This window comes from Anoplolepis gracilipes, chromosome 3 (genome assembly GCF_047496725.1).
Source record: "Anoplolepis gracilipes chromosome 3, ASM4749672v1, whole genome shotgun sequence".
Taxonomy (NCBI): domain Eukaryota; kingdom Metazoa; phylum Arthropoda; class Insecta; order Hymenoptera; family Formicidae; genus Anoplolepis; species Anoplolepis gracilipes.
In genome coordinates this window covers 11,539,264-11,548,966 of record NC_132972.1, presented here as the reverse complement: position 1 = coordinate 11,548,966, position 9,703 = coordinate 11,539,264, and the positions used below count along the sequence as shown (strand labels likewise).

The following is a 9,703-nucleotide window of genomic DNA, read 5'->3' as shown; positions in this document are numbered from 1 at the left end:
TCATATAAATGTTTTTAATTATTAATACATTATGGATTTGTGTGACAATTCTTGTCCAAATTTCAATTTAATACGAAATCTCCAGCAGAAATCAAAGGTAAAATAACTAATTGGACTCAATTAGAATTTCCGGCTTTTACTAATAAGAATCCTTATTTTTCATATTGGATGTAATGATATAGTTGAGTACATATACAATGTTTATTGACTGCAAAAATTTTTTCTCTAGTAATTGTATTTTATTTCGAATAATAATGTAAGAGCTAACAATATAGTAAATTATAATATTCCTTAAAGGTAATATTAAGTATATTTTAATGTTTCTTATTCCAAAAATATAATTTTGATGTGTAATAACTTCGAAAATTGCTAAAAAATAAAACGAAAAATATCCTATTAAAATAAAAGCAGCATTTTTTTATTTATATTCGATGTAAGAATTGCTACAAACGGTCATAGCTTGGACGCATAAATTTTTATTGACAGAAAATAAAACATTTTGAATAGAATAAAAAATATGAATAATAATCAGAAAATATTTTGTTTGAAATAATATTTTAATAATTTTATAACTATAATATCCATTTCAGCTCTATATGCAGTACAAATTCTGTTATATAATAATATGCAGTATAATAAGAGAGTACTTTCTCTCTTTCTCTCTCTTCCTCTCTATACTAGTCGTAAAATAGATTCTATAATATATACTATTGTGCCAATATTGAACCAATAATCTTATTTAGTTATTAATTTACGCGAGTTTGATGAAATTTAGATAAATGTCATGGTGAATTTTAGATAAATATCGATAAAAATCGTTTAAGAGAGTAAATTTTTAATTACGTAAATATTTTAAAATTTAATTCGTATGCTGATTCTAATTGACTCTTTCCATATGTAATTTTATATAATAAAATTATATATCTTTATTTTTTTCTCTTTGATTAAGTATGACATAATTAATTTTACATCTTATTTTTATACGCTTTGAATAAGATTAACAGGTAAAAAAAGAGATATATGATATTTTAAATAAAGTATTGAATAATAATAACATATTGAAAAATTATTGAATTGATTGTAGTTTCTCGAAATAATATCCGCGGAACAACTATTGTCTTTTTAAATTAGATTAATTCTCATATTTATTATAAACGTTGAACACAAAACGTTAGTGGTGCGATTAGTTATCATATTTATTACAGACATTGGACGAATAACGTCATTAATGTGATGTGATTTCAAAGAGTTGACCAGTGTGATAATTATCTGAGTGGAAAAGTTTTAAACATTTATTAAAAATGTATTTATTGACTTATATTATCGATTTATTTTGTTTCAAGTACTGTTAAGATTATTTATCACGTATTTTTTTATTTATCAACTTTTATATCAGAGCCTATATATATTGATTTTATATACTAATCGGGAACTATCGTTAACATGTTGCGAGCCGCATGTCTGATCGCTATTTTATTTCTTGCGAATAACGCATTTGCTGAGATACGTAATAAAGGATGGTGGAAAAATGCAGTATTCTATCAGGTTTATCCACGAAGTTTCATGGATTCAAATAACGATGGCGTAGGTGATTTAAAAGGGAAGTAGAATGAAAAATTATATAACATTAAAATTTCTTATAATTATTTTAAGTAAATAAAATAATATAAAATTAGTAAAAATAATTTACATTGATATATATTATATTAATATAATTAAGGAAACAATATTTTTATTTTATTATTATTTATATTCGGAATATAGGAATAACATCGAAGCTACAGCATTTCGTAGACTCCGGAATCACTGGTATTTGGCTATCACCAATTTACGCAAGTCCGATGGTGGATTTCGGATATGATATTTCTGATTTTAAAGATGTCGATCCAACGTTCGGTACAATGCAAGATTTAGAGGGATTAATTGCTCAAGCAAAAAAACTTGGCATAAAGGTGAAAATATGATTTTCTTTGTTTCTTTTCTTTTTTTTCTTTCAACAAATTGAAAAAGGAAATAATGTGAAATTTTGAATCATTCTGATAGGTCCTCTTGGATCTGGTTCCAAATCACACTTCTGATAAACATGAGTGGTTTAGAAAGAGTCTCGTTGGTGAAGGCAAATATAAGGATTATTATGTATGGAAGACCGGTAAGAATGACAATCAATCACCACCTAATAATTGGATCAGCGTATTTAGCGGCCCAGCTTGGGACTTTAGCAAGAATCGTAATCAATGGTACTTTCATCAATTTGAATATAGACAACCCGATCTGAATTATAGTAATCCCGAAGTGCGAGATGAAATGGAAGTAAGTGATATAAATGTACATATACATATATGTATATTACAAAGTCATCTGTTATATTTAAAAAATCTACAGGCAATAATAATAGTAATTATAACAATATAATTTAACGATTATATAAATTAATTAAAATTATAATTTATTTATTTCAATAATAATAGTTCTTTTATAAAAATAAGATATATATATATACAAACGCACTAATATTTTTTTTATCAATTCTAAGCGAGTCGAAATAAATGCTAGAAATTTTGTTTAACTATTAAACTTTTTTAATTAAGCGTTAACGATTCCTAGGATGTAATTAGATTTTGGCTACGAAAAGGCATCGATGGATTCCGTGTGGATGCTGTTCCGCATTTGTTCGAAGATACGAATCTTTCAAATGAACCTAGAAGTTACACACCAGGAGCTACTGAGCGTGATTATACATATTTAGAGCATATTTATACTAAAGATGATCCACGCACGTATGACTTGGTAGCAAGTTGGCGGAAAGTCTTGGACGATTACGCGGATTATCATAACGAGGATGAAAAAGTGAGTACATTTCTTTAATCTGTATTTATTTTTCGTATTACTACCTTATAAAAGTTAGATAATTTGCAATGTATAAAGAACGATTATTGAAACTCAACAAAGTGGCTTTTTTTAAAGTGATGAAAATATAAACGAATGTAATTAACGATATCACAACAAATTTTTATATTATATTATATTATATTTATTGTATTTTGCATTATATTATATTTATTTTATTTATGATTCTATTTCATTAATTTCTTTATATACTTATATATAATTGTTCGACATTTGAATATTAATTAATAGCTGCAAATGACAAACACATGTATAAACAAACACAAATGAATAGGTATATTTTGATTCAGGTGATGATGACTGAAGCTTATACTAGTTTGGAGAATACTACGAAATACTATAAATTTGGTTCGCATGTACCTTTCAATTTCAAATTCATTATGGAAGTGAATAATGTTTCCAAAGCAAAAGACTTTAAACGCATTATTGATAACTGGATATCTCAAACGCCCAATGGTGAAAGCCCAAATTGGGTGGTAAGTAAAATTCACATGTGCATTTATTTTTAAGATAATATAAATCGGTTGCAATTTAATTAAAAAGAAGTAATTAAAATGTGACTGGTACTATTTTGTGATAATACATAAAAGCACATACAAGATATTTTATATAGTTCTATGTTACAGTTTTTAAAACAGCATTCTTTGAAAATTTTAATGTAATAGCAAATTATATAATAATAATAATAATAATAATAATAATAATATGATAATTTTATAGATGGGAAATCATGATCGTAGTAGAACTGCGTCTCGTTATCTTGGAAGAGGAGATCAAATGACAATGTTAGAAATGATTTTACCTGGCATCGCAGTCACTTACAATGGCGAGGAAATCGGCATGCTTGATAAACGGGATATATCTTGGGAGGACACGCAGGATCCTCAAGCTTGTAATGCTGGAAAAGATAAATATCAAAGTCGATCACGCGATCCCAATCGCACACCATTTCAATGGGATGCCACAAAGAATGCTGGTAAATTTTATTTACGTAAATAATTTTTTAAAAGATTAGTTGACTGACAATTGTGCAAACAAAAATTATTGAAAGTACAAGTTAATCAGATATTTTAATTTTCTTAAATTAGAAAATAAAATATTCAGATTAATAAAATATAAAAAAGGACCATTGATCTAAACTACTGTTTTTGATTTGTTTTAAAGGTTTCAGTAAAGCTAATCGCACGTGGCTTCCTATACATGAGAACTATATCGAATTGAATTTAGCAAAACAAAAAATCGCTAACGAATCACATTACAAGATCTATACTTCTTTAATTAAGATGCGTCAACGCGAAGCAGCACTTCAATATGGAAATCTTAAAACGCTGGTACAGAATAAAGGTCAGGTCTTAATTGTGATTCGACAGTATAATGAGCAAAGTGTAGTTCTTCTCATCAATTTCAATGACAAAATCGTCCAAAAAGTTAATTTAAAAGACCAAGGACTTGAAAATAAACTTGTTGTTGAAGTTGCCACTATCAATTCTTCAATTAAAAAAGGGTAAATTTATATATATATATAAAATAATATTTTAATATTTTATAATATTATTTCATTCTATATTTTATTATATATATGTTATATTTTAATGTTATTTTAATAATATTTTATATTTAAACTGTGAAAGATAATTTTTTTATTAATTTTTTTTAAGTATTATGTTCGTTTAGTTAATTGTATAATATAACAGAAATGCACTAAAAACATTATAGATTTATAATTTATACAAATCATGCAATTTTTTTTGTTTTATATTTTTGATATTTTTTTGTATTTTTAATAACAATATGAAATATGAATAATTTTATATAAAAGGATTTACATGTTTATTTATTATTTTTATTGCAATGTTAAATGTTATTAAAAAGATAAAAGAAGGTAAAATAAATTAAACTAATTTATATCTATCGAGTGTCCGACAAATTTCTAAAATTCCAGATATCATTTTAATAAAAACAAAAAAAAAAGTTTATGTACTATAGATCAATTTAGCTTAGTTTATATAGATAATTTTGTTAATATTGAAATAAACAAAAATACTAGACATTTATAATTTTTAATACGTTTATGAATATTATTTTTTAAAGCTAAATCGAGATTTTAAAAATAATGTGACTACTTGACACTTTGAAAGAGTCCACTAGATGTATCCACAAATTTATAATAGCAATAACAATTTATGGCTATATATATAAGTAGTTTTAACATTACTCCCATACATCAATGTTTCAATGTCAAATAAATATTTAGAGTGATACACTATGTATCTAATATAAATTGATATTTTGAGAGAAATTGGGCAAAGGATCATTATCTTTGTATTATTGACAAATTAAATTTTTTATATCTTGATAACTAACAATAAGCCAAATTGATCTATAGTAAATATGAATTTTTTTACTTAAAATGATGTCTTACAGAACATACACTTTTAAAAGTTTGTCAGTTCACTCGTGAAACACCCTGTATAAATGTATACGTATAAATTACTTTTTTAAATATTTATATACTATATAAATATGTACATATATATATATATATATATATATATATATGTTTTTATTAACAATATACACATACAAATGAAACAGAAAGTATTTAAGATATTGATTATACATATTTCAGAACGACGATGAAGACAAAAAATATAATTTTGCCTGCTAAAGCTGCTCTCGTTCTTGCTTCAAAAAAAGCTAAGATGGACCGTAATATTTAAAATAATATTTAAAATATTTTATGAAAATGTAAATAATAACTTTATATATTAGTATTATCTTTTATATATCAAAATAAATGTTGTAATGAATTAATGTCTTGACGAATTATTGTATTTAGACTCAACTACAGCATTATCTTATTGTTAAAGGAAAAATGTATGTATGGTAAAATTTTATATTAATTATGTGTGATTATTATACTTAATTTTGTGAGTGTTAACAATCAGAATATATTCTTCATATTTTATATACCAAATATTAATGAAAGCTTTTAAGATTCAGGCGTGGTGTTATGCTATAAAGCTATTGTATAAAAATATATAGCTAATTTTTGTGCAACATGTAATTATATATAAGTCTACAGAGCGAAAAAAACATAGTGTACTAGAAACTATAAAACTTCACTATACAGCGCATATTTAACTGTTGCGTAATGGCTGTTTTTATAAAATGTAGCAGAACTGACACATGCGCAGAAAACAAGCGCATATAAACTTATATAAACGTTGCAATAATGATCTTGTATTTGCTTATTGACTATATTGTTTGACATAGAAACATTAATAGAAGAAGTAAAATTACACCTTTATTTGTAGCAAACAAACAGTAGCAATTATAAAGACGTAAGTAGAAAAAAAAACAAATTTTTTGTAATAAATGATTAGAATAAATGATATAAATATTATGAATAAATGACACACAATTAAAATAAATTATATAAATATTTGGAAAACTCTCGCGAAGTTCTTTCTTACAAACTTTAATTTTATGAATCTATTACTTCTTTGGCTTTAAAAAAACTATTGTTTTATTAGCACTTTAGGCTGATTCTTATAACTCCTAATAATTTCTTTGATCAATTATAGACTGTATTGAAATTTCTTTTGGATTTGGGTATAGACGGATTTTGCGTTGATTCCACCGCATTTATGTATAAAGATAAAGAATTGCGAGATGAGTCCAGAAGTTATGATTCTGATACCACACCGCGAAATTATACATATTTGAATCACATTTATACCCTAACCAATTATCTACTTATGAGCTTCTCAGAACTTGGCGAAAATACGTAGATCAATATGCTGATGAGCATAATCAAGATCAGAAGATGAATAAAGCAACATTAATTTTTTGTGTTTTGTATTTATTTATTTATAAAATATGTTCTTTCTGATTCTTTTAGTTGATGGTAATGGAGGCATATACCAGTTTGCCGCATACCATGCAATATTATAACTATAATGTATTGCCTTTTAACTTCGGGTTCATTATAAATGTGACTATGAATTCGCTCGCGCAAGATTTCAAAGAAAAATTAGATCTCTGGATGAATTTAATGCCGAGTGATGGAATTGTCAATTGGGTGGTTCGTATTTACGCAAAGTTATTAGATTTTACATTACTTTTTTGATAAAATTTAGCAATTTCTAAAGTGTTTTACTTACAATGTATAAGAATTTTAATTCTCTCTTTGTATTGAATATTTACATGCGTGTATCACACTACAGTGTTTTAAAGATAAATATTTTATTTTATTAAAAATAGATTAAAGAAACAGAATTTACTAAATGTATAATCATAAATAATTTTTATCTAAATTTATATAATTATAAATTTTTATCATACACATTATTAAAAGTTTTGTGTAACAAAAATTGTAAATTGCAGCTATTCGCTATTTTCTTATATAAGATGCTGAAATTGCGAAAGAATTTACATACAGTTTTTATATAAAAATTTATATACAGAATTTATTTATATATTATATAAATAATATAGGTTCAATTTTAAAAAAATATCATGTATGTTGCATTATTGTGAGAAGGAAAACTTTTCTCAAACTATCCAATTCTATTAAATCTATATTTTAGTTATATTTATTTTATAAAAAAGATAAACAAAACAGCATCTTAGATCTGTTATCATCATGTTACACAAAAATAGGATATATTTCCTTTTTTCAATTACAGACAAAGTTGAAACATAATATAAACTTTTTCAGTTAGGAAATCATGATAATCCGCGCGTAGCTTCGCGTTATCCCGGCAGATTGGATCAAATGACTATGTTGTCCATGATTTTGCCGGGTATGGCAGTGATCTATAACGGCGATGAAATTGGTATCGTGGACAAGAGAGATGTATCCTAGGAAAATACGCAGATCTCCAAGCGTGCAAAAAAATGCAGGCAAAGAGCATTACAAGGCTATTTCTCGCGATCCAGAACGAACGCCATTCCAATGGGACGCAACAAAGAACGCAGGTAGAAGACGAATTTTTACGATTTACAAAGTTTAGTTTATTAATAATGTATTTTTAAATCTCAATTAATTAATTATTCATTATGACAGGCTCATGAATCGCACTACAAGATCTACAAAACTTTAGCCCACATGCACCGAAAGGACCCAGCACTTACCGAAGGAAGTTATAGATCGTTCACGACAAATAATGGTACAGTCCTGGGTGTAATTCGAAAGTCTGATCACCGCACTGTGTTGCTTCTGATTAACTTCAAAGATAACACTTCTCAACGGGTCGATTTGTCAGGCGAAGGGCTTCCAAAAGAAATGATGATCAAGGTCTTCAGCTTGGATTCTGATCTACAAAATGGGTACGATTTTTTTAACACTTTTTTAAAATTGTTTATGTACATAAATATATATTATAACTGTTATAACTATAAATGTTATGAAAGAATTATAATAGTAGAATTTTTTATTCAACAATAAAGATAATTTTCAGAAACGTTTGACACCACTCGTAGTTTTGTTAACAATTTTTAGTCAATTTTAAAATTCAAAATACTTTTTAATGTATTAGATAGCACACAAATGTTTGGTTTTAATTTAACTGCAAGTATAAGATTTTATTATATGTAGTTACAATATATTAATAATAAACTATATGCTACATAATAAATTAATAATACTTGCTCAGGCCCGTTAATAATTAAATATGAAATAGATAAATGGCACTTTTGAGCCAGCGTACTTTTATTTTAATTAACTTTAAATATTAATAAAATTTTGAACGATTCGACATATATTATAAAACAAATAATTATTCATACAATAAGAAAATCTTTTTTAGATTTTTCTTACTAACTTTTAAAGAAGCTTATTCCTTTTTCTTTCTACCTTTTAAAGAAACTTACTCTTTGTAAACATTATGTCATTGTAAATATATTATCTAGTGGTAGATAATGTTTGCAGATATATAATTCAATTTTATATCTTTCAGGTTACCAGTTTTTATTAATAATATACATTTGCCTAAGAAAGCCGCATTATTACATTATTGAATTTTGTTGCATTATTTTCTTCAAGAATTTGAAATTATGCATTAATATAACTATTAATTATATATAAATATTTAATTTCATTGAATTGTTTATATATTAAATACATATAATATAGTGAATATATTTTTAATTAAATTAGATACAAATACAATACAAATTTCAAATTCTAATAAAAATATTACATTTATTACTTTACGGATTAAATTTAATTTACATTATTATTTTAATTGAATAACAAAATAAATCTTCTTTTATTTATTTTCTGTTATATCTTTTATCTTGATGAAACATTTTTAATATACAAATCACGTTTTGTTTATTCGGCAGTTACACGTTCATCACGTTATAAGTATGTACACATATATTGAATTGTTATTTCAGATAGAATTGGTATAGTACTGACTGCTTATAATGAACATAATGAATATTTCTAAATTTTTACATAAAATTAATTATAATTCCTTAAAATAAGATCCGCTGAACAGTAATATATAATCGAGATTAATTCTGATATTTATTATAGATGCTGGACATAATGTCATTAATGGTGCGATTATATAATTGTCATATTTATTATAAACGTTGAACGTACGTACATCATTAATGATGTAATTTCAAAAAGTCGATCAGAATGATAGTTTATCTCACAATCAGTGGAAAAGTTTTATACAATTATTATAAATATAGATAATCTTAGATCTAGTTCCAAATTACACTTCTTATAAGCATCCATGAATGATTTGGCAAGAGTCTCCTCAGCGAAGGCAAATAC

The 9,703-nt window shown here is 25.4% G+C and overlaps 1 protein-coding gene across 1 annotated transcript; it reads left to right on the top strand.

Annotated features, from left to right (window-relative positions):
- The first annotated feature begins 1,419 nt into the window (after positions 1-1,419).
- LOC140663382 (maltase 1-like) lies at positions 1,420-6,350 on the top strand. The gene is made up of 8 exons (XM_072887483.1): positions 1,420-1,601; positions 1,766-1,952; positions 2,044-2,310; positions 2,605-2,847; positions 3,198-3,383; positions 3,628-3,883; positions 4,072-4,411; positions 5,537-6,350. Exons 1-8 carry the CDS (start codon positions 1,444-1,446, stop codon positions 5,625-5,627), a joined length of 1,728 nt encoding a protein of 575 aa, XP_072743584.1. The 5' UTR covers positions 1,420-1,443; the 3' UTR covers positions 5,628-6,350.
- Positions 6,351-9,703: the final 3,353 nt, after the last annotated feature.

Bases quoted from the DNA above. Each gene is read 5' to 3' on its own strand.
- LOC140663382 (XM_072887483.1), top strand. From the start codon at position 1,444: ATGTTGCGAGCCGCATGTCTGATCGCTATTTTATTTCTTGCGAATAAC. The intron at 1,953-2,043 runs GTGAAAATATGA...TCATTCTGATAG, and splicing joins CAAAAAAACTTGGCATAAAG to GTCCTCTTGGATCTGGTTCC. The intron at 2,848-3,197 runs GTGAGTACATTT...ATTTTGATTCAG, and splicing joins ATCATAACGAGGATGAAAAA to GTGATGATGACTGAAGCTTA.